This window comes from Aythya ferina (genome assembly GCF_964211825.1).
Source record: "Aythya ferina genome assembly, chromosome: 1".
NCBI lineage: Eukaryota > Metazoa > Chordata > Aves > Anseriformes > Anatidae > Aythya > Aythya ferina.
The window spans coordinates 162,589,921-162,616,834 of NC_140296.1; the positions used below are offsets into that span (position 1 = coordinate 162,589,921).

General features: G+C 51.2%; 3 protein-coding genes across 7 annotated transcripts; 2 read left to right on the forward strand and 1 right to left on the reverse strand.

Moving 5' to 3' along the window:
* Positions 1-112: 112 nt before the first annotated feature.
* Positions 113-16,150, forward strand: WDR91 (WD repeat domain 91). Its single transcript, XM_084525932.1, has 15 exons — positions 113-282; positions 1,041-1,220; positions 2,641-2,847; positions 3,424-3,507; positions 5,679-5,803; positions 6,510-6,687; positions 6,963-7,121; positions 9,242-9,441; positions 9,826-9,976; positions 11,404-11,498; positions 11,934-12,102; positions 13,131-13,239; positions 14,060-14,172; positions 14,920-15,117; positions 15,519-16,150. Exons 1-15 carry the CDS (start codon positions 160-162, stop codon positions 15,681-15,683), a joined length of 2,256 nt encoding a protein of 751 aa, XP_084382058.1. The 5' UTR covers positions 113-159; the 3' UTR covers positions 15,684-16,150.
* A 1,824-nt stretch (positions 16,151-17,974) lies between these two features.
* Positions 17,975-18,639, forward strand: CYREN (cell cycle regulator of NHEJ; the record flags this gene model as incomplete). Its single annotated transcript, XM_084524486.1, has 2 exons — positions 17,975-18,184; positions 18,275-18,639. 2 exons carry the CDS (start codon positions 17,975-17,977, stop codon positions 18,497-18,499), a joined length of 435 nt encoding a protein of 144 aa, XP_084380612.1. The 3' UTR covers positions 18,500-18,639.
* Positions 18,640-19,799: 1,160 nt separating this feature from the next.
* Positions 19,800-26,696, reverse strand: TMEM140 (transmembrane protein 140). 5 transcript variants are annotated; one of them, XM_084524437.1, is made up of 4 exons: positions 26,490-26,696; positions 22,801-22,955; positions 22,136-22,251; positions 19,800-21,390 (listed from the first exon to the last, which is right to left on the reverse strand). In XM_084524437.1, exon 4 carries the CDS (start codon positions 21,362-21,364, stop codon positions 20,789-20,791), a length of 576 nt encoding a protein of 191 aa, XP_084380563.1. In that variant the 5' UTR covers positions 21,365-21,390; positions 22,136-22,251; positions 22,801-22,955; positions 26,490-26,696; the 3' UTR covers positions 19,800-20,788. The 5 variants fall into 5 exon arrangements, 4 of the variants coding, with proteins under 4 accessions (XP_084380563.1, XP_084380564.1, XP_084380565.1 ...); XM_084524438.1 differs by lacking the exon at positions 26,490-26,696 and having other exon boundaries at positions 19,800-21,387; positions 22,801-22,940; XM_084524439.1 differs by lacking the exon at positions 26,490-26,696 and having other exon boundaries at positions 19,800-21,387; positions 22,132-22,251; positions 22,801-22,940.
* Positions 26,697-26,914: the final 218 nt, after the last annotated feature.

A 26,914-nucleotide genomic window follows, 5' to 3' on the forward strand; every position in this document is an offset into this window, starting at 1 on the left:
CAAGTCCCGGCGTGCCTTGCGCCGGGCGGCGGCGGCGGGGCGCGCCGGGAGTTGTAGTCCTGCGCGGCGCAGGGCTGGGCCGGGCCGGGCCGGGCCGCGTCGCTCGGGGCCGGGCGGCCGCTCGCCGCCGCTGAGGCGGGCGGAGCCGGCGGCGCCCCCATGGCGGCGGCGGCGGAGCGGACGGACGAGCTGGTGCGGGAGTATCTGCTCTTCCGCGGCTTCACCGCCGCCCTCAAGCAGCTGGACGCCGAGATCAAGGCGGACCGCGAGAAGGGCTTCCGGGTGAGGCAGGGCCGGGGCCGCGGGGCGCCGGGGGGGGGCCTAAAATAGGGCCCGGGGGGAAGGGGGTGGAAAAGGGCGAGCTGCTGGGGTGGCGTCCCGAGGGGCTGGGGGGCCCCAGAGGGGCAGGCGGGGTCCCGAGAGGGGCAGCCGAGCCTCGCACGGATCCGCCTCAGCAGCCGCCCTCAGCCTGGGCTCCAGGGTCCTGTGTTTTGGGGGCAGGTTTTGGCCCCCAGGGCTCCCCCAGCCGCACGGGGCGCCCCCATCGCCGCCGGGCCTCGCCCGCACCGCAGAAGGGCCAGCAGGGAGCCGTGTCCCGCTAATAGCTGGCACTCAAAGTGCTTCAGAGCTGCCCGTGCAGCGGGGCTTTCTTCCTCTTTCTGGGCTCCCTCTCGGCTGGCTCGGTACCGTTTTTCCCTTTAGCCTATAAATAACGCGCTTTTCCGAGCACCGCGCTTGAGTTTTCAACACGTAGCGATGTTATTCCTGGTGCCTCGCTACCCGTCAGCTTTTAGAAGAAGTGGAAACGCTTTGCTTGCTTGCTTTAAAAAAAAGCAGCCACAAACACCCGTGTTTAACAGAATGTAATCTTGTCAAAAACTGCTGCCCGTGTTCTCTCAGCCAATGCATACGGCCTGGCTTGGCGCGTTACTTGTGGCATTCCTCCTGGAGTTAAAGCTCCTCAGTGTTAAGTCACAGAAAGTCTCGCGTGCCAGACAGCCCACACATGACCGCGGTCTCCCCTGTTTTGCCCCCTCCAGGTGGACAAGATAGTGGACCAGCTGCAGCAGTTTGTTCAGAGCTACGACCTGGCGGCCCTGCGGGATTACTGGAGCTACCTGGACCGGCGCCTTTTCAGCCGTTTGGAAGACGTGTACCGGCCCACGGTGAACAAGCTAAAAACCAGCTTATTCCGATACTACCTCGTCCATACTGTTCAGGTGGTGGTGGTTCAATCTTTTTAGGCTTCTGATTTTAGGAAAAAAAAAATCCTGGTGTCTGAAACCAGAGCAAGGAAATACCCTGAGAGCCTCTGACCCGCCTGGTGGGTCAGGGACAAGCAATTCATGAGAATTCATCAGAGTGTGGTGAAGAGTTTGACGCAGACTCACATGATGGGCTTGCAGGCAGGAGGACAGGGAAGCTGAGATGGTTAGCTGGGAGCAAGGTATTTGCTCAGCCACAAAGGCAGGCTCAGGCCCTGGCAGATGGGATGGCTGAACTGGCAGCTCAGTCCTGCTCAGGCTCTGTTAATGACGTGGATACCAGCAGAGACCATAAGGTTCTTAAATGTCTCCTCGTGGGGCATTCACTGAGAACACGGGAGGACAAGGTCAGTGCTTGAAGTAGTCCTCTAAAGTTGAGGAAACAGTCAAAAAAGCAAAATCTCTACGTAGGCAAGTGTAATCAGCTGCACCGTTGCAGAATAAGGAGTGCCTGAGCAGGCAGCAGTAGGGTAGAGAAGGGCCTTCTGCAGCGTTAGGGATCAACAGATGGGCTTGTTGGTATTCCTTCCGCTGTAACCTGCTGGCAGGGCTCAGCCAGTCCTTACAGGGACTGGGGTTCCTAAAGAATCAAGAAAGCTGGAAGGTCTAGAAGAAGAAAAAGGGACATTTGGAGGTGGAGTTCTCTTTTAGTTTATAAAAGAGGAGAGAGGGGAGATGTGAGCTTCAAATCTGGACAAGTAATGTGGGAGAGAAAGTGAAAGTGTTTTTGTCTGCTCTGAATAGAACAGAAAATAATGATACCTTAGGAAAGTGAAAGAAAGATAGTACACAGCATTGGCAAACAGGGTACACAAACACCTGTCAACAATTCATGTTTAATTTCTTACAATTTACGAGCAGTACTTCCACCTCGATTCCGTTCCTGGACTGAAAATCTGAAATGATGGATGTTGGTGGAGGAGTCAAAATGTAACGCATGTTTCTGGAAGCGTGGTTTCTCGTGTTTTGTTGTCTTGCCCTGTGCTTACCTTGGAGTGTGATCGTCATGTCTGGATAACGAATCAGATCAATTTTTTTTCAGGCTACATCCATGGTAGAATTGAGTAATTTGAAGTATATTTTGGGCTTGTATGTCACCACTTGTGTCTTACGTGAGTGGACAAACTGCACTGGGTTAGCTGGAAATTACCAAGGAGCTAGCTTGATTTTCCACGGCCTTTAAACAAGACTGTGGTGACTGGAAAGGATGTTGGATGAAGCGCCTTTGGGAGCTTCTGGCATTTGGGCAATTCTTTTGTTCTCACATGAGCCTTAATTCTGAGCGGTAGCTCTTACGGTGTCCATCAGGCACTGCTGCTTAGGACCCGTGCAGAGCTGTGAGTGGAGTTGTGAGCGCTGTTCTCCTGTGTTTCAGAGCGGCCGCAATGACAAGGCGCAGGAGTTCTTCCTCAAGCAGGCCTCCGAGCTCCAGAACCAGGCGGAGTGGAAGGATTGGTTTGTCCTGCCCTTCCTCCCTGCCCCAGACTCCAACCCCACCTTTGCCACGTATTTCTCACGCCAGTGGGCAGATACATTCATCGTGTCCCTGCACAACTTCCTGAGCGTTTTATTTCAGTGCATGCATATCCTTTTCTGCAACTAAGAGTTAAATCTCCCCGGCCCCGGTGTTACGCTGACTCTCAGCAGCGGTGCCAAGAATACAGGATTGCAGAACCTTCTGCTTCCAGGTGATTGCTTAGAGCCAAGCCTTAATAGGAAGCTGGTGTTTACCAGAGGATGTCGGAATAGTTATTATTCAATTTCAATAGTTATTATTCAATTACCCGATGATACGTTATATTCCCTGGGTACAAACAATTGTGGTTGCTGCTGATGCTGAGCTCATCCCTATGCCAGTGACGAGGAGAGCAGTCAGAAATCTTATATGAAACGCTTTTCCTGGTTACTTGGCGTACAAAACAGGCATGCAGCCTTGGGTCCTCGCCCATAACTAAACCAGCCTCTCCTGTTAGACCCTCCTGGGGGCATCCATTCACAAAGCTGTGCAGTGACAGCCCAATATAGTAGGGAAGCTCAGCATTAGCAGTAAGTCTTTTGTCCCACACTGCAGAGGCCTGTGTTGCCTGGTAGTGCTGGTTTTAGAATTAAGCCAGCTGTGCACAAGCTGTTGCCTTGAGTTTTTCTTTAACATTTCTCACCAGTGCCAGTCATTTTGAACTTTGAAGCTGAATGTCACAGGAGCAGTCTCATACAAGAAGAAAATGAATCCTTGCGGCATAAGGTGAGAACCAAAGTCACTCCATACTTGCTGACTATAAGGCTGCGAGTTTTGTGAAGCTGGTTCTGTCTGTCCAAGCAAATTGTATCTCCTCAATTTAGTGCAGTTATTCCAAGGGACGTTCTTGCAGAAATCCTTTGTTATTTTGGTTTATCTTTGAACTGTCTCCAGCAAGCCGAGGGCTGTGATCATATGATGATTAGTACAACGTCTGTAGGACATTCCTGGGCCTCTGCTGGAGGCATCTGTCCCTCTCCCTGTGCCGTCTGATGGGTGCAGATCCTGTGCAATGCCTTTTCTGCTATGCTGCAAATTCTGCCAGGCTGAAACTAATGGCAGGTTAAGTGCATGTATGACTGACTTTGGAGTAAAACTCACGGAGAGTGCTCACAGTCACCTCCAGAACTGAGCTGACAGCGCAATAGAAAGTGGCAATAACTTAGGGTGAAGAGGCAGTACATCTGACGTGGCCACTTTACCGCAGCTGAAGTGCACTTAAAGTAATTTAAATCAACTAATGCAACTATTGTTGTGAATATCTGTTTCCCAGTTCTAGACCCTGCTGGAAGAAAGGCTGAACTGCTCCAACAAAGTGTCACCCAGTTCAGTGTCTTGTTTTTGACAGTAACATCCACAGGTCTTTAGAGAAAAGGTGTAAGAAAATACGATGTGTCAGTCCTTTCCAAGTACAATCTCCCATTAGAGAGACTTGGGAGATGTACAATTTAAGAACCTTCTAAACTACAGATCACATCTGGCTGATCTTGTACAAGTGGGAAACCTTATTCATGTAAGCAGGACTTTAGTTTCACTTGAAACAGACCATGAAACATTTCTCCCTAAATGAATGCTTCAGTAATTTAAGTTTTGTGCTTTACCCTCCTGTGTTACAAAACATTGTCCTGTGTTGTGCTACAGCTGTTCAGGTAACTGAGCAACTCTGTGTTCATCTGTCCTAAAATGTTGAAATAAAATAGAAAAACTTACCTCAAAACGGAGGTTTTATGGCTCAAGAAAAGCAAGGTTTGGCACTCTGCGCTGTGTGGGGTCAGTAGAGCAGGAAAACTACCAGGGCAGATCTGCAAAGATGGTCAGTGAATAAGGAGGGGAGGACAGGGTGTGTTTTGAACTAGAACTCTTATTTCTTCCAATTTCGTATTCTGCACTTCTGGTCAGATTGAAGCTGGGTTGAAGGGTGGGTTTTTGTTTTGTCTTGCTTTTGATTTGTGTCACAAACTGGACAAGTGTTCTCTGTCAGAGATAAAGCTAGACTTTTTTTTTTTTTTTTTTTTTTTTTTTAAGAATTGCTCAAGCTAGAAAGGGAAACAGCTACCTATAGAATACAAGCTTAAATGAAAATGGTGTGAATAAATACTGAATTCAGTGGTGGCTGGGATTATGTAGTGATCTCAATTTCACTGTTGAAACTGAATGCAAATACATGAATTGCATCCTGGGTTTCTAAAGCTCCTTATTTTTGTTATTGCTTTTCTGAAGTACTGTGATAAAAGGACAAATGAGAGTTGTGTCTGAAAAACAAATATACGGAAAGGCCTGAGGAACTCATCACACAGCCAAGAGTCACAGGCATCAACCACATCTGTCACAGAAAGACGCTTCCTGAGGTTCCTGTCTGCGCAGGGGAAAGAGAAAAATGTTTCCTTCTCCGTAATGTGGAGATAAATCTCTCTGTCATGCTCGGGAGGGAGCTGAGCAGGATGTGGAGCTGGATTTTCAGGACGGCCTGATGGTGTTGGCCTCAGCACGCCCTGCCAGCTTGCCAAACCCTTGGCTGTGGGAGGAAGGCGACTTCCCAGGCTCGCTGCCTGCACATCACCACCAGGCACGTGCACTGCCCTGGCCTTGAACCGCCTGCGTGGAGCAGCAGGCTGAGCAGTTGTGCCCTGGCTAATGCTGCTTTCCCGGCCCCGTTAATGCTGCTGCAGCAACAGCCCAAGAGGACTGAAGGGTTTTAAGCCGGCTCCAATTTCATACATGTGAAGTGCTGGTTGTTCCCACTGCTTGGACTGATGTGCTTAGCCGGTCAGGGCAACTTTCTGCCTTCCCCACCCTCGTAGGGCTGGTGAAATAAAAGGAACAAACAACTTCAGCAAGTGGGAAGGAGGCGAATCTTGGTGAAACTTCTGCTGACTTGGCTCTCCCTTCTCTTGCAGCTTTTTGCTTTGCAGGCTGAATCCTCCCGCATGAAGAAAGAGGAACTGGAAGTGGAAGAAGCAGTTGTGCATCACAAGCTGCCTGCGTATGTGGCCAACATGGATCGACTGGGGGACTCTGAGCTGTGAGTGCCTGCAGGGGAGGAGCTGGGACAGACGCTGCTGCTTTTATTGGGTCACTTCCTCGTTTTGTGCCCTGGGAATCATTGCAGAAACACATCCTGGCAGAAATCATCTCCCACCTTTAGAGAGAGATTCTCACTGAGCAGGGAGGGCCCAAGCACATGCAGAAGTTGTTCTGCTTTGGTCTCACCATTATACCAGGGTATTTTGGGCAGCCAGAACGCTGCTAACAGTGTAATACCCCGCAGTGTTGCTCAGATGAAGCGGATTGTCACTTTAATTCCTATTTTCTGTAGTGGCTGTGGTGCAGAGTGTGTGCACTGTATTGATTGTAGATGTTGCTCCTTTGTCACCTAAAGGGGTCGTCGTTATGCAGAGATGGGCTTTCTTTTGCAAAGGCAAGAGGAGAAAGGGAGTTGCTATTCCATGAAGCTCAGTTACGTATGGAACTCCCAATAAATCTACAGTTAGTGTGTTTTGTGGCTACATCTGTTGTATTCCTCTCTGCAGAGAAGAGGCAACATACCCAGTGATACAGGTTGATTGTTTAAACCTGTCTTCCCTTAGTATGCCGTTATGTGAAGCAAGTCTGCACGTCTCAGTCCTCCAGAAGCATCAGTCCCCCAGAGGTTCAAACAGTTTTTTGCTGGGTCATCTTTGATCAGGCTGTCTGGCTGCACTTTCATGTTCTGTTTGTTTATTTTTCAGCGATATGACCTGCAGCCAGAGGAGCACTGCACATTCTCTTCAGTCCCGTGGAGGCTTTCTCTCCTCTTTCCTCTCCCAGAGCAAAAAGGGCCCTTCCAGACCAGCTCAGCCGAGTGGGGCTTCTCCAACACAGCAGCATGCTGCCAGTCTTGGGAAGAAAGAACCAGCAAATCACCAGGTGATGCTCAACTGAATTCACTGAAAGGTGCTCAGTAGCCAAGGAGTTAGCTTGCAGCACAGCCCTGCTCCAAGCTTTTGCTTTCACCTGGAAGAAAAAAAGTCATTTTCTACCTTGAACGTGTACACTGGGTGTGAGTGCACTGCAAGAACAGCTGATGATGTCTGCTGGCTTGTAGAGCCCTTGTGGATGCCTGGTTTCTTTGCCTCGTCTTTTGCTCTTTCTTCCACAGCCTGATGCAAACATAACTTTGCCAAATCATTCCTGCCTTCCAGAGTGCCAAAGGAAAAGAAGGAGCAGTGACCTGTAAGGATGGGAAGAGCCACTTCAGCGGGTTAGCAGCGGGTGAGTCGAGCTCCCTGCAGCAGCGGCAGAAGCGCTTGCAAGAGCACGGGAAGGAAAGGAGAGAGCTGCTGTCAAAAGGGACCTTTCAGGTACTGGGCAACACTGCGAAGCTGGGAAGTGGAGGGCTGCCATTTTCTGTTATTTTTTTTATGTTGGGCAGTAAAACAAATGCACGTATTCCCACTAAGCTTCTGGAATGCTGCTCCAATCAGCTGTGTCAAAGGTTAATCTCTGTAGTTAATCAGCTCCTTCCACTCTCAGATTATTTCTGTGTTCCTGGAAGGGACTCAGTGCTGACATTTCAAAGGGAAGACGAATTGTTACTTCTCATGGTCTTGTTAACCGCCTTGTCCTGGAGAGGGCATGTTTCATCCACCTTAGTGGCTGTTATGTCCAAGTACCTTGTTATAATCCACCTGCCTCAGTAGCAGTGGGCTTGGCTCACCCATACTACAGAAGTGAGCAATAGTAAGACAGACGTAAAAGATCAAGAATTCACATACATAAATAATGCTGTTCCAAAGAGTCCTGCAGCATGGATTGCAGAATCTGTTTTCTCTCCTCCCTGTCAGCTGTGTTCTCAGGCTGGTTTGTGCAGGCTCTGTGGGACAGTGAAAAATTGCAAGCTTTCCTGGATAGGAGTAGAAATATCCTTCATAGCAATGTTTTGGAGTCTTCTGCACCACGTGTTGCAGTTTTGTGTGGGGCTGTGCCCTGCTTTCTATGTAATGAAATAATAAAACTATGTCCTGGGTTTTAACTGCTTAAGGTCAGTGGAGTGCTGCTGTTCACCCCCATGTTGTCTGGCTTTTAGCAGCCACGTGTGTTTTGGAATGGAGCTTAGGAGGAATGGGTGGTAACAGCTCAGCCATGTTTATTTTGGCTATATGAGACTCTCCATTGGGGGAGAGGTGGTGCTGAGGGACTGTTGCTTATCAGCTGATGGGCATGGCTGTTCTGCGTGGGGTGTGCTGCTTTGGAGTGATGTTATTACACCACTGAGTGCTCCGGGCTATGAGAGAACTTTGTTCTTCGTGGCTCATCTAAAAGACTAATTAAGCACTGGTCAGAGTGTTGCAAACCCTGGCTGCCTAGCAAGTATCCTTTGACTTTCCTTGTGCTATGATGTTCCAGGTTAAGGCGGTGTCTTTCTGCCTGTGTGAAAGTTGTCTGGTCGTCTTGGGGAAGCTGATACTGTTTAGCTTTCTGTTGTTCTCAAAGCATGAGTCAAAAAGAAAGCTGGAAGGCTGCACTGTTTCTCTGATACGAGTGTCATTCATCGGTTATCTCCCCACGTTAACACAGAGCAAGGCGTTCTTGGATTTCTTTCCCAGCCTTTTCCGGCTTTGTGAATTGTGATGATTTGCTTATGCAGTGTTTAACTTACTGCTCAAGATACAGCACTACTATAAATAAGGCAAGGATGTGTTAGGGAACATTACCATGCAGACTTCTCAAGTGTTTCATCTTCAGAGGATGGTGTAGCTAAGGGTTGCTTGCAAACATTTTGCTGACTCGTGTGCTGTATCTGCTCCTAGTGGCAAGGGAGGATTAAGGTGCTTTCAGAGACTTCTGTGTGCTGCAGTGGATATCTTGTTTCACTCAGATGCTTTTACCTCCTAAAAATCCATTCGTTCCAACTCGCGTCTGTCCTGTCAAATTGGGTTTTAAACTTCTGGACTCATGTTGACTGTAGTTGGCATCATCTGACTGCAGTGATTGCCACGTTGTGCACAGACCAGATCCCTGCTGACAAGCATAATCTATCCACCGTGGCTCACCGTCCTCCGAGAACTCTTGTGCAGACCGACCACAGACTTTACATTGCTGTATACAAGAATTCTTTGAAATCTGATGATTTGATTGTTAGTCTGTACTTGACCAGCATCAAAATGGGTCTCTGATATCAGCTGAGGTCTGCTGAACAGAGACGCTGCAATTCCTTGAATTCCTGTTTGAAGGTGTATGGCTGGCCTTGCGGGGGGCGTATAAGGGACTCTACGACTAATGGGGCCACATCAAATGGCACAGCTGTGCAGTGCCCCCATCACTGCGCTCAGGAGGAAGGTCCCTGACAGAAGGGGAGTTGAGCTGACAGTGCTTCTGTTTCAGTACAGCTGTTGTTCTTTCTCTCAACATGAGGGGTGGCTGAAAAGCTTGGCCTGGAGATACTGCTTCCGTATATTTCACACAGGATTTCTTCCTGCAGGGCCAAAGTGCTGAGAAGAAAACGGATATTAGCACACCTGAGACAGAGCCGTGCTCAGAGCTGCAAGCTGACCAAGCAGAGACTTCAGCCAAAATGCCCACCAGTGGTACAGAGGCTGTGGGGGTCCGACAGGAGCAGCCTTTCATCGTCCTGAGCCAGGAGGAGTACGGGGAGCACCATTCGTCCATCATGTACTGCAGGTAACGGGCTGGCAGAGGAAGGCTTTCTCCTAGAAGCTTCTCCAGAGGATCAGCTCTGTCTGGCTTCTTTCTCCCAGCCTCTGTTCTGCCCAGCACATTGTGCGTGTACTCTTGGTTGTAGGGCAGCTGAGTTGCTGTGACTGACAATAGTACGTAGCTTGTGTGTTGAGAATTGGCAAAGATTTTTGTGATAGGGAAATGCCAGCCAGGAGTAAACTGCCTGGGAAAGCCTGTTGGTATTGCTGAAGGCTCTGTGCTTTGCATGTGGAGCTCTAGTGCTTTATTGCACTGGTTGTTGTAGGAGAGGAAGGATTATTGGGCTACCTGCCTGCATCTAAGAACTTCAGGGAGAAAAATAGCCAATCATTTTCTTTCTGCACGCAGGGTTGATTGTTCTGGACGGAGGGTGGCCAGCTTGGATGTGGATGGAGTCATCAAAGTGTGGACTTTTAACCCAATAATGCAAACTAAAGCTTCATCTATTTCTAAGTCTCCGCTGCTGTCTCTGGAATGGGCAACCAAGCGTGATCGGCTGGTGAGTAGCCTGTGCGTGCTGAGACTCAGGAGTCCCAGCAGATGATTTGGAGCTCAGTTGTTGTGTGCTGCACGTTAACTTCTAGGTGGCTGCACTGCAGATAAAATCAGGACAACAGTTAGTTTCTGCTTTAGGGAGAACTGAAGCCTGTAGGGTCTTATAAAAGCCAGGGAGTGAGGAGTGTGCTCTGTATTTTGCAAGAAACTCAGTACTGCTTGCCCTGAGGCAGAAGTTCTCAAGCTGCAGCACGTGGGCAGCTGCAGGACAGAAGCAGCTCCTTTAAGAGAAGTGCCTTTCTGCAGGCAGTCACTTGTAAGGGCAGGCAGAGGCACAGCAGCCTGTGGGAAGGCAGCAGCAGGGAGCTGTAGAGCTTCACTCTCAGCCTGAGCCAGTAAACAGAGAGCAAGGTTGTGCTGTTAGCATCCTGGCTTGTGCAGGTGTCAGAAGGGCTCCGAGTCCAGTTTTACTCTGGTGCCTCACACAGCTAGGGGTTGGTGCTTGCATAAGGACTTGGAAGCTTGTTTAGATGCCAAGACAGTTTAAATGTTTGCCATAGCACCTGTCCTTTAATCCTGTTCCTAGAGAGGAGCCTTAAATTGCCTGCGTTCTGCTGAGTCCTAGAACTGCTGCTGGTGTTCGCTGCCTTCCCTTGGCTGTGTGACACAGCGGGCCTGCAACTGAGGGCATAGCATTCACGTTCTGGCACTGACGGTGTGCTGCTGCTAATCCCAAATGCCAGTGGTGAACAGCTGGTGCTGCAGCTCGTCTCTTCCATTTCTTTTACTCTTAGAAAGGAGATGTCCATACAGTTGTTAATGATTTCTTCTGCTTTGTGGGGTTTATTTCCTTCTCCTGTGGAGAGATTCTTCTTTCTGAAATGCATGGGGATTCAGCAGCGATTCAGGCTGTGAAGTGAGAAGGATCCTGCTTGCTTATTTTTCTTGGATAATGCATCCCTCCATGGTTTTTCTTTTGATTTAAATTGTAACACCACTGAGAAAGCATGTGTGAGCCCTTCTGAGTAATTTCATTCTCCCCTGGATGAAAGGAGGTGGCTTCTACTTAGCTTTTTCCTGAACTTTTATTGATCCTGTGTTACTCTTTCCTTGCTCCTCTAGATACTGAGACTCCACGTGCATTTTGCATATGTTGAGCCATACTCCAGAAAGTGGCTTGTTCTCTACCTTGGTGCTTACCAGATCTTTTTCTTAAAATTTCTGGAGAGCAGCGCTTTAATCCTGATTCCTGTGACTTTAGAGTAGTCCTACTCAGCATGATGTCCACAGAAAGACAGGATGTGCCTAGTGGAATTACATATAACTGCAATGTATGAATGCGGAAAAAAATGTGTGGTGTTGGTAGTTGCTGGACAGCATCGCTGTGCTCCTCACTCACATTCCTTCCATCTCCTCCTTGCTGGTTTCAAGCTGCTGCTTGGCAGTGGAGTCGGGACGGTTCGTCTTTATGACACAGAAGCGAAGAAGAATCTCTGTGAAATCAGCATTGATGAAGACATGCCCAGGTAAGCCTGGAATATTGGTTGTATGTGTGGGCATCTGTATGTACACGTATGTACACGTATACATACGGGTGTACATGCACATGTATATGTTTGTGTGTATGTATTTATGTGCATATGTCTTGACTGTGAAGTTTTAGGTTTTTTGAAGTTTCATCTGCTGTTTTTGGCAGATGAAGTCTTGATGTCCATACTGCTTCCCTGCAACGTTATGTAGCCTTTGTGTAGATGGCAGTCCTTGTCTGAGCAGCATAAAACTGCTCCGTTACACTGGAGAGACTCAAAATCCACCTAAGCACATGGATCATGCTCTCCTTTATGGTGTGCCTGAGATGGAGGTCCTGTCTTGCAGCATCTTTCTGGCAGAACTAGGAGCTGATTGTTGCTCTTGAGGTGGCTGCTGGAGAGAGGCATTTCACGCTCTCTGCTGTGTTTCAGAATCCTGTCGCTTGCCTGCAGCCCAAGCGGTGCCTCCTTTGTCTGTTCTGCAGCAGCCCAGAGCCCCATCTCGCACGTGGACTTCTCAGCAGTCAGCTCTGGGGGCAAAAGCATGAACCAAGTTCCTGGGAAGCTGTTGCTGTGGGACACTAAAACGATGAAACAGCAGGTATTTGCTGAGTTTCTTTCCTTTCTTAGTCTGCTTGCCAAGAATGTCTTCTGTTTTGATGTGGAGGAGCCTTCTTCCTAAATTGTGCTGACTTTCTTTTCAATGTCTTCCCCCCAAACCTCCTTCCTCTTTTACCATCTGTCACATGTGGGATAAAACAAGTTGGTTTGAGCTGTCCTTTGTAACCTGCTGGGTTTGGCTGTGTTTTTATGTGTGCATTTCGGTTTTTGTTGATGAATTCTTCAAAATACTCCATGGTCTTGCTTCTTCCCTGCCTGCAGAATTTATGACTGGCAACCTCTCAAGCGGTTTGAAATGATGCTTTGCTCAGGCTTTCTCACTAGGCTACATTGAAGGGTTTTCTTTACTGCTATTCTCCCTTGCCCTTTCCTCCTCTGCCCCCATGGATATTGGGACCCATTTGTATCTCCCTAGGGGAGCACTGCGGGGTGAGCATGGTGAATTCATCCCAGCCTGGTGTGCTCCAGCTGCAAGGACTGGAGATAGCAGTAACCACACAATGTGAACTTGTCTGTCTTCAGAACTCTTCTAGCCGTGTATCAAAATGCATTTTAAATCTATTTTTAGGCAAAATGCTTCTCGCGAGAGTTAGTCTTAAATCATCTTCTCCGTTGTTTCAGTTTAGATGGGTTTTATTCTGGCAGTGCATCCCGGTCTTAACCCTCGCCTTTGCCCTTAAATGCTTTCCCTGATGCATAAGAGAAAGCAGCAAACTCAAGCTCATGTCTGCCAGAAGCTGTTTGTGCAGCTTTGAGGACATTGCTATGAAAGCTGTGTGTTGGCTGAGGTGAAGTGTTGGTTTAGTGTCACAGTAAAATGCAGCTGCCAACCTTGAAGTCGGTGGTCATGAGGTGGAGGAACTGGAGTTCAGGAAGGAGGAACCGCAGAGCAAGCACTGCAGTTCTGGTTATGAGAAACCATCTTCCTTTCCTGCACTGGGGTACAGCTCCTCAGCACCCCAGCTCCATTTGAGGTTTCTGGACACTAACGCAGACTTTCCCTTCCAGCTGCAGTTCTCCCTGGAGCCCGAGCCCATCGCTATTAACTGCACAGCCTTCAACCACAACGGCAACCTGCTGGTCACAGGGGCTGCAGATGGGATCGTTCGTCTCTTTGGTATGTTGGAACTGAGCGGTGAGGTGGCCCCTTGGTGTCCTCGGCTGGCTGCTCCCCCTGCCCAGCACCCTTCCCCTGCCAGCAGGGAGGCAGCTGCGTGACGTGACCAAATGCCAAGCTGGAAGGTGTTTCCTCTCCTTCATGATCGCTCTCAGGAGTGAATTGAGATAAACTTTCCCTGGGGGATATTGCCTGGAGGCCCTGGTGGTGCTGCTGGATTTGTTTCCCTCCCGCTTAGGAGCAGAGTTCACTTCCCCTTGAGCCACGTCATCTTGGCTGTGCCATTAATAGCAGTACCACTGCCAGAAGCTGCCTTAAATTAAGGGATTTAGCGTGTGACCTTCTAGTTTGAAGGCAAGGACTTCGCATCAGTCCTTCTTCACTGAGCAGCTTTTGTTTCTCAGGTTCTGTCCTCTTTAGCCTGTCCTCATGGTAAAGGCAGCTTGGGCCTTCCTTCTTCATGAAAAAAGGATCTGCTTTTGCCTCAGCTGCTGAGCTGTGAGGCTACAGTCCCAGGTGGGTGTGAGGACAGAGACAGCAGCAGCTGTAGGAGTGGACAAGACAGCAAGGAGAGGAGGAAAATAAAGGTGCTGGTGTGGATTGGGCACCAAACAACTGCAGTTGATGCTGAGGATGTGAACAGCCCTGTAAAGCTGGAGGGAGAGGTGTTGGAGAATAAGGACAAGGTGCTGAGATTAGATAGGGCTCCCAGAGGCTGATGTAGATGGCTGAGTCAGAGTCTGTATCAACATAAAGAGCCTCTCCTCACCCCAGCTCTGTGTGAGCACTGGGAGTGTCTCAGTACTGGTTCTCCCCACAGACATGCAGCAGCACGAGTGCGCCATGAGCTGGAAGGCACACGAGGGGGAAGTCTACTCCGTGGAGTTCAGCTACGATGAGAACACAGTCTACAGCATAGGCGAGGATGGCAAGGTAGGCTGTGTGTGACCTTCCACTGGTCAGCTGCTGGTGAGATCCCTTCTGGAGTCTTCTCCATGTGGTGGGGATAACAGTAAAGATACCAGAAGGCTCTGGAGAACTCGCAGGCTGCTAACTGTGGGCTTAGATACACAGCACCACTCTGCTGCATGCAGTCTCTGAGGAGAGGGTGGCCAGAAAGGGCAGTAGCAGCTGGAGCTGACTCAGACCTTGTCTGCAAATCCTGCTGATGGTGACACATCTCCTTCCTAGGGTATCCATGAGAAGATGACCTTCCTGTGCCCCTGAAATCACCATATTTGAGGTCTGAGGTTCCCTGGGGAGCAGATACTTGATCACTTTGCATGAAATTCCTTGCCAGTAGCTCCCTATTGCTTAACAATAAAGGTGTCAATTTCTTGAGTTCCACAGACCTCAGCAGAAGAGCTTTGGCTTGGGGGCAGGCTGCCTGAAGGCACGGGTCCTTGGCTGTTGAAAGTTAAGTGAAATCCCAACAGGGTCCTGCACGTAGTGTGGAAGTACTGGTAGGCAGCAGTGCACATGAAGTGCAGGACGTGTTTGCCTGACGAGTAGGCACGCTTACAGCCCTTGCAGCCTGCATTTTGTAACTACAGCTACTTAGAGATGTGGAAGTGCCATCTTCTGTCTGTGTGAAATAGCCCCTTCTCTTAAAAACTGTGCGTGGCTCTTCTTTCATCCCAGTTAGTTAAACTATGGGCTCTTATAATCTTGTCATTCTAGTTCATTCAGTGGAATATTCACAAGAGTGGCTTGAAGGTGTCGGAGTATGATCTTCCCAGCGAAGCCACGGGTCCCTTTGTGCTGTCTGGATACAGTGGATACAAGCAAGTCCAGTTCCCACGAGGAAGACTTTTTGCCTTTGACTCTGAGGGGAACTACATGCTGACATGTTCCGCAACTGGGGGAGTCATTTTTAAGGTAAGTCGGCAAAGTGATGTGAAAGTTGACTCAATGTGTATCAGCACAGGCCACTTCAAGGCAGTTTAAGTGGAATTGTTACTTTGCAGCTGGGGCATTCAGAGCACCCGTGCTAACGTGACCTATGGCTTAAACTTACACAACTGGGCTCTTAGCCTGCCTTGTTCAATTACTGCAGCTTAGCTGATGTCAGAAGCTGAGCTGCTTCAGATCATGTGCTTCTGTCCTGAGACTGAAAATTTGCTTCCTTGTGTGCTACATAAATGTTAACATGCCTCTTTTTTTTCTGCTTAATTATGTGCCCTGATAGGGATAAGGATTATGTAGTAGGCTTTGGATTCTGCTCTGGGTACTGCTGCAGCAACTTGCCTCCTTAAATTCTTTTGCTTTTCTTATTGCAGTTGAATGGTGAGGAAAAGGTCCTGGAGAGTTGCCTTTCCCTGGGAGGACACCGAGCTCCTGTTGTCACCGTGGACTGGAGCACAGCCATGGACTGTGGGACCTGCCTCACTGCCTCCATGGACGGGAAGATTAAGTTAACAACCTTACTGGCTCAAAAGTCTTAACCAGAACAGTGCTGAAGGAAAAGAGCAGCAGACTTGAAAAAAAAAACAGTGTTAACTCCACAGGAACAAATTGCATGGGAGAGAAGGCAAACCACAATCACTCTTCTCATTTTAGCTTTTGCCTCTTGACAGATGTTAGATACATATGCCAAACCACTGTGCAATAGAGTGCCGATCTGGGACCAGATCAGTGGCAGCAGTGAAAAATACAACTCCACTGACCCATTGTGGCAGCTGGGCTCCCTCTGTTAGGGAGTCTTGAAGTAGCACGTGGCTAGAAGGCTGCTGGGATCACGTCGGGGGTTGTGCAGAAGGTGAAGCTGGAGGAGGCATACATGAGGCAGCACAATGTGTGGTGACACAGGTGGCTCAAACTGGAAAGGCCAGTGCAAAACCAGAGTATTCTTCGGGTATAATGTGTTTTTTTTCATTTGTTTGTTTTCATAAAAAGAAATTATTCCCTTGCACTTGATTCCTGTGCTCTGTTCAGCTGTTGCTGGAAAGCATGGAGGTTATTCTGGGCAGTGATGTGCCAAGAACAGGCTCCTGCATGGAGAAAAGACCTTTTTGTTTTCACCAGGTGCTTCCTGACAACCTCTCAGTGGGAGCTACCAGTGCAAGTCATCCATGAACGAAAATAGATGCACTGGTTGGGTGTATTGTGTTCCCTTGCAGTGTCTGCCAGGAATTAGGAGGGATCCTGAGTCAGACTTCTTGAAATGCTTACATTAGAGATCAGAAACTACATAATGCCTGATGTACTTGATGGTAGAGAGTACCATTTGATGGTAGAGAGGAAAGGGGAAGGTAGGATCAGTCTGGCCCTTTCTAGTGCTCTGTCCCTAGAGCCGTCTCCTGAAACACTAAATATCAGCTGAGTCAGGGAAGAACAATTGTGTGAGTGGATGGGCTGAGCAGCTTCTGGGTCTGTGTGGTTTGACACAGCAGGTGCTTCTGGGGGGCTCACAGATACCTGGTCTAGCAGCCCAAAGCTGGACTTAAAATGTGGGATGTGCTGATTTGTGCAAATGATCCAAGTACACAGGTTCTGCTGGAAGGGTGGCAGGGCATGGATTCTTGGGTAAATGAGAAGTTGCCAGTGTAATTTGTTAAGGAAAAGAATGCACTTCTGCTTTCTGCATCTCAAGTCAGAGTGCCTTTGTGCAGTGGAACAGACAAGATCCTCTCTGAGTGATGTTCTATCAGATGTGAATGGAAATAAAATCCCCTTGCTGAGCACCCTCTTCTTTGAGCCCTGACAGGATTCAGCCCGAGTCTGGGCTCCTCTGGCAGCTTGTGGACCAACCAGCCACTAGGTGTCATTAGGCATGAAAGATCAGCCCCAATCCAGGCTGGAGCAAAAGGCCTACACATTTCTACACAACTTTAATGTAGGAACAATCTAGGATTTGTTTTATAAATAGTAAGGTTAGATTGTGTGATTTTAACAGCGCTTCATCAGCATTTGGTCGTCAATTTAAGACAATTTAACAATGATTTCGACAGAATTTGCTACAGTAGAAACAGTGCAATGTTAAAAAGTTGGGGATGGCAAGGTTTACCCAAAACTTACTGCAGGGTCCTGGTAGGTGTCTAAATCCAGTCACGCATTTCCAAATTACCCCCTAGAGTGGATTACTCACCCTACTCCCTTGTTGGTGTTTGCCTGCAGCTGAGCTTGTTCCTCGAAGCAGTACCCTGAGAGGTGTCTGAGCAGAGGGGGAGACTGAGGGTGCTGCATGCTGCTGTCCCTGAAGAGCCCACAGGGCTCTCTTCATGAGGCTACTATTTATAAGACCACAAGACGACTGCCTCTTAGCATTTCCATCCTGGCTAGGGTTTGGAGAAGGCAATTTTGGTATTTTTCCCCAACCCTGCCATTCTGGTGCCTTCCACAATGTATGGGGCTGCTCTCCAGGCTCTTCTCTGCCCTTTTTCTTCCTCCCCTGCCTGTACCCCCTTTCCAGGGGGGCTTTATGGTTGGGCTGGGAGCAGCCATGGGAACCTTAACAGCCTGTTCACACAGGATCCCATGTCCCTCAGTTGGAAAAGGAAGGCATTAGAGCTTCTCTTTCAGTAACAGGCATTCCCCTACTAGAAATTTGCGTTGTTCACCTCATAGTTTTTTCAGTCCAACTCCCGCTAAGCTGTTTTGGTGAACTTTCCCTGAAAAAAACACCCTTTGTGCCGTGAGGGTGTCCCGCCCACGCCGGCTGCCGCCGCTTGAGGCGGTGCTGACGAGCCCCAAGCAGGAGGCAGCGGGCGAACGGGGCCGGGCAGCGCCTCACAAAATGGCGGCGGGCGCGGGGCGGCGGCGGCTGCTGCCCGCCTGGATGGGGGCGGCGGGGGGCGAGGAGCGGGGGGCGGCCGCGGGGGCTCCCCCCAGGGCCGGGCGGCGGCGGGGGAGGCGGCCGCGAGCGGCGGCGGAGCCCGGGGCGGCCGCGGTGTTCTGCATGAACGAGGCCGAGCTGGTGGACGTGGCCCTGGGCGTGCTGGCCGAGGTGAGCCCGCGGGCGGCCCCTCGTGGGGAGGCGGCGCGGCCCCGGGCGGGGCTGGGCACGGCCCGGGCTGGCTGCGCTTCCTTCGGGCAGGGTCTGGAGAGGGAGCGAGCGGAGGAGGAGGCCGGCAGCGGGAGCGACGAGGAGCGGGAGCCGCAGCCAGCGCCCAGCAGCAGCCCGGGGAGCGCAGCCGGCGTGGGGACGGGCGGGGACCGCAGCCCCATTCCCCCGTCCCCCGGCGGTGGCGGCGCGGAGGGGACGCGGCGGGAGGAGCCGGAGGATGCGCTGAGATACGTGCGGGAGATCTTCTTCACCTGAGCGCGCTGCTGCTCCGCCACGGGGCGCACGGGGGCTGTAATGGGGGTGGTGTCTGACGGGATGCACGGGCAGGGCGCAACCTTGACGCAGCTGCCTGTGGGGGGCCCAAGAGTTGTAGGATTCCTGGGTGGTCATGGCCTGAGTTACTGCGCTGTGTGGGTTGAGCAAAGCCCCGCCGTGACAAGCTGTGGGCTGGTGGTCCCAGCCTCCCTTCCCCAAATTCGTGTCACTGAGCTAGCAGTGACACTGCAGACCCCCAAAAGCAGAGATGAAGGGAGTGAGAAGTGCGATAATTGTGCAAACCCAAGGATGGTGATGTAGCTGGAGCATGAGCTCATCGTGGCATCCAGCTTTATATTTAATTGGTTTGAAAGGACTGGGCGCAGGTCATAAGAAAAGGCATAAAAGAAGGAGACGGACTCAGCGTGGATTTGGACTCACCACAAGCTGGGCTGTGGTCTGACAGCTCACCCAGCAGCAGGGACACCTTGATGCTCACTGCCAGGGCGGACGAGGCTCACCTGGCACGGCTTGAGCATTGTGGAGACACTACAGAGAAAACCAGTACCATGGGGTGGCACATGGGATGTGGGGGGGAGCAATAACTCATGCACTCGTGTTATTTGGAGTAAAGCCTCGAGGAATTGATTGTAAATACTTATCTAGCTTTGATAGAGAAGAACTAAATAAATTGTTCTATTTTTCTTACCTGTTTTTACTTGATTTACATTTCCTGTGAGTGATTGGTCAGTCCTGGAATCCAAAAGAAACCCTGGAAGCCCCTCTACTGGTGCATCACACCCTGCCTGCAGTACTGAGGATGGCAGGAGGAGAGCCTGAGGCTGGGCCAAGCTGCCTTACTGGTGGCCTCTCACTGTGGAGCTGGTAGGAAGCCCATGAAGACCACGGGGAAGGAAGGGAACACATGGTTCTCCCAGTGTGTTCTGGGTTCTGTGGGATTTGGCACCAGGTGAGGGTATGTTTGTTTCTGTTTGGCATCTCAGAGCATGGCCACATTAAAGGAAACGCTTGGGTTTCTGCAAGGGAGTGTGGTTCCTTGATGGCTGCAGTGAGTCCTGGCAAGCTGTCCCTGTCGATCCTGGCACTGACTTGGCCTCAGGCCTTGGGCAGGCTTCCGTCAGCTGGGGAACATGGGTGGGGGCAGGCTATCAGGGGCAGGGAGAATCCTGAGTGGGCTGACCCTGCGGTAGTGTGCATGGGGGCCTGGGAAGGGATGGGGATGGCTTGGTGTCCTCTTCCTGTTCTGAAGGCAAGGAAACAGACCACATGAGGACCAGGCAGGTGTTAGAGCTTTTTTATTGAAGATCACTCAAACCAGCATCTCCAGCTACACTCCCCCCAGACCCTCCAGCAGAAGAGGCATCCCCTCGTGTCCCTACAGGGGTCAATGGGAAGCAGGTGCTTCCTTGGGGAGGTTACAGACACAGCACAGAGCCAGCGCTGGCTGTGGTGGCTCTGCTGGGGCACTGCACCCTGGCTGGGGGTTGCCTTGGTCCTGCTCCTTGCCACTTGTGTGGGGCATGTGTTGGACCAAGAGCTGAGCTGGCTCTGCTAACAGCTTCCCTCGCACAGCACTAGCCTCTCCTGGAGTCTGTCAATGGTCGATGGACTGATGGATGCAGCCCTGTAATATCAATGGGTACAAACCTGGGGCTCTGCACCTGAAAGAGTCTTCAGGAAGCCCTCCTCATTAGGGCTGTGTTCAGCACTCAACAAGTGGTTAGTCTGCTCCTCCAGGTGCTCTGCTACTGCTGGGGTTGGATGTGGGACACTTCACCCTAGCGAGCTACGGCAGACATTGTTCCATTGTTCCATTGTTTAGCTACCCAGACATTGTTCCAGCAGATGAAATGCAGGTGCTCCTGCTGAACAAAGTATTTCCAGTGCACTCCTGGGGAGGCTGCTGCTGTGACAGCAGTGTGAAGCCACAGCTCCTTAGTCATGATTGCCTCAAAGACATGCTCAGTTCCACCAGGAGGTGAAGGGAATCTCTTCAGGCAGCTCCAATAAAATAAGCCTGTTTGATTCTCTGGCTGCCTGTACTCAGAAGGATGTACTTAGATATGTCCAGAAGGATGTGTGCTCCATCTGCAGGTTCCAGTCTGTCCCTTTCACTGTCCTCCAGGTCAGGTTGGACTAGAGCACTTGGACTAAGGATTAGTTTTTCTGCCAGTGATTAAAGCTGTAGTATGTTTACTGTTTTAATCAGGTTATCAAGAGCTTTTGCATCTTCTTTGCTTTCAAATCTTAATGGGCAATAAAAAGGCTTCAACATGGATGCGTGTTCTTGACCCAGCTGAGGTACATAGTGACAGTGAAAATCTGGAGTAGTAGCAGAGCCTGGGTCGCAACCAGTGCCAGAAAGCCCCCGGTGAAATCAGAGGGTTGAATCCACTGTGAGGTTTGGAGGAGAAACATACCCAGGCCTCCAGACAGGATTATCATCTTGATGATGAGCATGATGAGGATCGCTTTCCAGCCTTTTGCCTCCTCTGTGCACTTCACATTTGCAACAAAAATGGGGTAGAAGATGCAGAAGACCAGGCAGGTGTAGACACAAACCCTGGCAAGTACTATTCCCAGCATGCTGATGCCCATCACCTGCAGATCATTGTGCTCCAGGCACTGCAGCTCCCCAGCTGTCTCGTTCCACAGGCAGAAGTTGTAAAAGCCAATGCGTTTGTAAGGGAGGTCGACTAGGTTCCCAGCTTCCCACAGCAGCGCGTAGAGCATCAAGGCCAAGGCCCCGGCAGCCTCGAGGAGGATCAGTGCACAGAGCAGGTGCCCTGTGCACCTCAGCTGCAGCAGGCCCATCACAGTGCCCACACGCTCTCTTGATACCATGGTGGGGACTGCCGTGAGGATTCCTGCTGCAAAACATGAGGGGGGACCCCTTGGTTAGTGCATGTTGTGGTACCCTTCCAAGGTGTACTCCGAGCCCTTGCACAGAGAGCAGAAGCATCTTAGTCCTGCTTCCCCTGTGTGGGCTGAGAGGGCTCATTTGTGGTCACGGCAAAAGTGGCTTAATCACGCTCTGCACATGGGCCAGCACTGAGAGGACAGGGGACGAAGACTGCTGTGGTTCCCTAAGCCCTACATGCAACCTGTGTACCATGACCTCACGTTGTTCAAGATAGGAATCTGTCAGGGAACTGCAGTGATGGCAGGGGAGTGAAACACTGCTGTCTGGTAAGGAGGGGGTTAAGGGCTACTCTGGGAAAATGCTTTGTGTTCAGTTCTGGTCAGGCAAGGACATCCATCGATCTTTGGACGTCTGAGCAAAACACAGGCATGAAAGGGTCTGAAGTGCAGCTCTACCCGCTCCCCCCTCCGCCTCTCAGGGCCCCGGGACACCTGGTGCCATCGGTGCCCCATGTTCCCACATACCCCTGAGGACCCTGCATCCCCTTACAGTTCTGGGCATCACAGGGCTGGTCGCCCCCACCCCGCTCCCTGCTGAGGCTGGCAGACATGGTGTTCCTCTGCCCTGGTTGCCTGAGGACCTACGCCCCGCATGGGCGGGCAGTTATGACACTACCAAGGGGCACCCTGGGCCTGCCCGCATCTGCTTGCCCTCCACTGGGGCCCCGGGAGATGGGTGCCATACAAACAGACCTGCAGTTGCTGTCCTCCCCGCTCCTCTTGCTGGTAGTTTGGTAAATCTGCCGACCTGCTCTGCTCTCCGAATCGTGGGCTGTCCCCAGAGCCCTCCTGCGAGCTTCTGCTTCACACTGAAAAACAGAGGAGTGTCATCAGCAGGGAGCATCGCTGGCACCACAGCCCTGGGCATCTGGGACTGCACAGGAGCACAAACATGGGGCAAGGAGCGCAGAGACCTTGGCTTCATGCTGTGTCCGACTCAAGGCTCTGCAAGTCACCCCTTTCTTGTTTTTGCCAAGCATTATCTCCTATGAATCATTTACTAACTTCTCTCAAGAAGTTCACAATGTTGGTCCTGCTATCCCCTCTCCGCTATCCATTACCCAACAGCGTGTCATCCCGGTGTCCCGAGCCAACCTTCATGCACTATGCTGCCTGTGTTCCCACCCCACAGCCACTTGTGGGTTTGGCACAGCCTCCACGGGTTTTCAAAGCACCTTGGAAGAACCTCACCCAATCAATGTCTGGCTATGCTGCTGGTGACCAGAGACCCTTCAGCACCCCCCTCCTACCCTCCTGCCTACACACTTGGGAGCAGGGCACCCATATTTAATGTGCACAGGGATAAAGCTTCTCTGTCCCAGACTTCTCCCCCAGTCATAGCCAAGAGGAACACGTACACAATGAGCAGTGTGCCACAGGATCCAGACACAGATCTGTCCCCTTCCTTGGGTCAACACCTCACTTCTTCTTGTGGCCTCCCTTGGAGCTCTTCACAACAGGCTTCTGGAGAGGCTGGAAGGCCACGTGGAGGATGCCCATTGCTCTGAACCTACTATAAAGACACAATCAATCAGGAAAACATCATTGCTCAGGCCTAGACCTTGCTGCAGAACAAGACCTTTTGATTTCAGCAGGCTGGGGGTGGGCAAGAGGTGGGGAGGGGACATCACCAGGGCTGCTGACCTAAACCGACCAAAGGGATATTCCATGCCTTGCGATGTCACACTCAGCAACAAAAGCGGTGAAAAGGGAAGGGGAGGGAGGTCTTATTATGAAATTGTCTGTTCACCCAAACAACTGCTGTGTGTAGTGAGGCCCTGCTTCCTGGGATGTGGCTGAACATCGCTCATTGATGGGAAACAGAGAGTCATTTCTTTTCTCTTTCTCTGTGCTTCCATGCAGCCTTTACTTTTTTTTTTTTTTTTTTTTTTTTTTTTTTTTTCTCCTCTTCCATTTCCCTTTAATTAAACTATCCTTATCTCAACCCATGTGTTGTTTTTTTTCTTTCCCCCTCTTCCTCTAAGAATGGGTAGTAAGAGAGCAGTTGTGGTGGAGTTCAGCTGCCCAGCAAGGCAAAACCACCCCAGTCTTTTTTGGTGCCCAATTTGAGGCTCAAGGAATTTGGGATAAAGATGATAACTGAGAGAAGTAATGGGCAAAACATGGACAGGGTGTTGTTTATGAATATAACAGTTGTGAAGGGTTTAAGAAAGTAATAATTGTGAGGAATATGTTTCATAGTAATGTGGTAAAAGGATGAGGGGTGGAGTGTATGTAAATTGTCCACTTTCTCAGTGTTGTGATGCTGTAATGTTTATTTCGGTGTGGTGAATTCTTTTTCTTTCTGATGTAAGTGAAATTTGTGAAGACCGTGTTGAATTGTGAAGTAAGAGTATGCTGTGATTATGCTTAAACATGCTTTCACAAAGGTGAGGGGTGGAATGAAGTGGGTGTACATGGCAAGGTTTTGGTAGCAGGGGACTGCAGGGGTGGCCTCTGTGAGAAGAATCCAACAGCTGCCCCATGCTGCCAGCTCCAGCCTGCTCCAAATGGACCTGCTGCTGGCCAGAACTAAGCCAATAAGTGATGTTGGTTGTGCCTCTGTGAGAGCAGGTTTAAAAAACAGGAAGAAAAGCAAAAAAAACAACCAACCAAACAACAACAACAAAACACCACAACCTGCTGTGCAACTGCAGCTGGGAGAGAGGAGTGAGAAGCAGCCCTGCAGACACCAGGTTTGTTCAGCAGGAGGGCAGGAGGTGCTCCAGGCAGGCAGCAGCAGTTCCCCTGCAGCCTGTGGAGAGGCCCCGGGTGGAGCAGGCTGTCCCCCTGCAGCCCATGGGTCCCACATGGAGCAGATCTCCACGCTGCAGCCCCCCCATGGGTGGAGGAGCCCCCGGTGGAGCAGGTGGATGTGGCCTGGAGGACGCTGTGGCCCATGGAGAGCCCCTGCAGGAGCAGTCCCCGGGCTGGAGCTGCAGCCCGTGGAGAGGAGCCCACACAGGAGCAGGGGGCCTGGGGGGAGCTGCCACCTGTGGAGGACCCGTGCTGGAGCAGTTTGCCCCTCTCAATTGGGGAAGGACGGCATCCCGTGGGAGGGACCCCATGGGGAGCAGGGGCAGAGAGGGACTGCGAGGGAGTGGTGGGGACAAAATGTCAGGGACTGACCGCAGCCCCCATTCCCTGTTTCCCTGAGCTGCTCAGGGGGAGAAGGCAGAATATGGTGGATGGATGGAAGGTGTTTTTAGTTTTTCTTTGTCTCTCACTTCTCTGGCTTGTTAGTAATAGGTAAAAAATTTCTCTAATCTCCCTACGCTGCGTCTGTTTTGCCTGTGATGAGAACTGTTGAGTGATCTCCCTGTCCTTATCTCAACCCTTGAGCCCTTTTCACCTATTTTCTCCCCCCTCCCCTTGAGGAGGGGGAGTGAGAGAGTAGTTGTGGTGGAGCTCAGAGTAAAACCACCTGAGTAAAACCACCACAGTCTTGCTCCCAGCAACTCCTCCTCTTTGCCCGTCTTTACAGCGCTGTCCTGCAGCCAGGCATTGCTGCTCTTCCTCCCCTGTCCCCGTGAGGGCTCACACCCCACACCATGCTCCCTGTCACCCTGCCTCATGGCCTTCAGAGGGAGTCCAAGCTGTGCTGCGTGGGTGCTCTGCATTAGCTGCCAGCTCCCCACGACATCTGGCACAGCTCGGAGCTGGGGGCTCTAAAGGGCTCCTGGCGCCTGCTGGCCCTCTGCCCCTTGCTGTCCTGTTTCCCTAGGTGGGTTTCCTAAGGCAGACACGCTTACAGAAACAGTCTTTCTGTTTAACCACCTCACATTGCCTTCTATTTGCCACTACCCCCCCAAAGAAAAACATATCAGGAATTAAAAGTTGTCCTACTTGCACATGTTTACCAGAGAGGGAAGCAGAATTGAATGCCTGACAGGACCATGGAAATGTATTACAGAGGTGGAGGAGAGACACCTCAGGTGCCCATGGTGCTATGTGATCCCCGCAGGTATGAGGCCCCAGGGAACCCCAACCAAACAGGCACCTGCCCTCTCCTTGGATACTCACGTCCATTAGGACCTCATCTTTCCCCAGCAACACACCCCCTTTCACTCTTTGTGTTGGCAGAATTGTAGGCAGATTTTCCATCTGGCCTCTTGCTGCCCTGCTCTGCCCAGCCCATAAATCTGCTTGTCCTGGTGTGACCGTGACGGTGTCAGAAAACCGCCCGGTGCCAGTGCCCGATGCCAGCTGGGGCAGAGGGCACATGGCTGGCCTGGAGGGGACGTGTGGCCTGGCTGTGAAAGCCATGACCTGGTACCCCACCACCAGCACAGCCGCAGCCACGGCATTTGTGAGCCCTGCCTCTTGGCCCCAGTCGGCTTGGAGGCAGCCCAGCTGAGCAGCAGGGATAAACAGGAAAGAGCTGTCACTCGCGTCCAGCTGGGGCCTATCCCAGCCATCTGCAGCCCCTCTGCCTCTAAGGAGACTCCCGTGCCTTTTGGACAGGAGAGCTTGCAGTTCTAACACAAAGGTGCAAGAGAAAGCAACCCAAGCGTGGTGTAGCCAGCCCCAGCCTGGCCTCGTTGCCCTTGCTCCTGGGTGGGCGTTGCTGGGAGTACTGGGCTTTACCAGGATGAGCTCTGTGCCTCAGCCTCTGGGCAGAGAGGGGCTCCGTGTGCATGGCTCAGGAGCTCCTGGGGGTGTCTGTGTACAACACGGGGCTCATGGGGACCCTTCTGTGCTATCAGGATGGCACACAAGTTCCCTCTCCCAAATCACAGGCAGGTAAGCACCTTTCACCCAGAAAGCTGCTGGCTGAATGCCCAGGCAAAGGTAGCAGGGCAGAGAGGGCAAGGCATGTAGCTCTGGCCAGGATCTGGCTTCAGGGCTGGGGACAAGCTCTGATCATCCCTGCGCAGAGATAAACAGCTCTGTGGAGCCCTAAAGAGAGACCAGCAGTGCCCCCAAGCTGGGGAAGGACCTTCTCCCTCCTAGACGTTTGCACCCGGGGGCAACCCTTCTACCCCTGGCAGCTCCCCCCATTGCCAGTGGCATTAAAGAGGTGGGGGCACAGCTGGAGGATACTTACAGGCTACCCATCGGGGTGCGGAGCTGAAACAAGCTGGAGAGCAGATCCCCTCTGCAGCTGCTGCCAGGTCCTGTGCTGGCTGGGCTCTGACACTGTCAGCACAAAGCGAGCGCAGCACTTGTTATCGTCCTGGGCTGCTGCTCTGCTTTCTGTTTCGCTTTTGAGGGCCATGGGATCCTGGTGCTGTGCTCCTCCCTGATATTGCGTAATCTAAATTTAAGCAGAAAACAATCTGAGCTCAGCTGGGTGCAGAGCTGCACTTTCTTTTTCTGACCCTGCCAACTGCTGTGAATAACTGGCGGGGCTAAGCTTGCCCAGGGAAGCTGTGCTGTTAGAGAGCCTTGGGCAACCGTGGGGGCTGAGAGGAGTTTATTGTGTTGTGGCATGTCTGTAGAGGTGACCATCCTGGTGCTGTTGTCAATCCC

What these genes read in the sequence shown, in the direction of transcription:
- WDR91 (XM_084525932.1), top strand. Translation starts at nt 160, where the DNA reads ATGGCGGCGGCGGCGGAGCGGACGGACGAGCTGGTGCGGGAGTATCTG. An exon ending in ACCGCGAGAAGGGCTTCCGG is followed by an intron (nt 283 to 1,040) that starts GTGAGGCAGGGC and finishes TGCCCCCTCCAG; the next exon opens with GTGGACAAGATAGTGGACCA. An exon ending in GCGTTTTATTTCAGTGCATG is followed by an intron (nt 2,848 to 3,423) that starts CATATCCTTTTC and finishes TAACATTTCTCA; the next exon opens with CCAGTGCCAGTCATTTTGAA.
- TMEM140 (XM_084524437.1), bottom strand. Translation starts at nt 21,364, where the DNA reads ATGGTATCAAGAGAGCGTGTGGGCACTGTGATGGGCCTGCTGCAGCTG.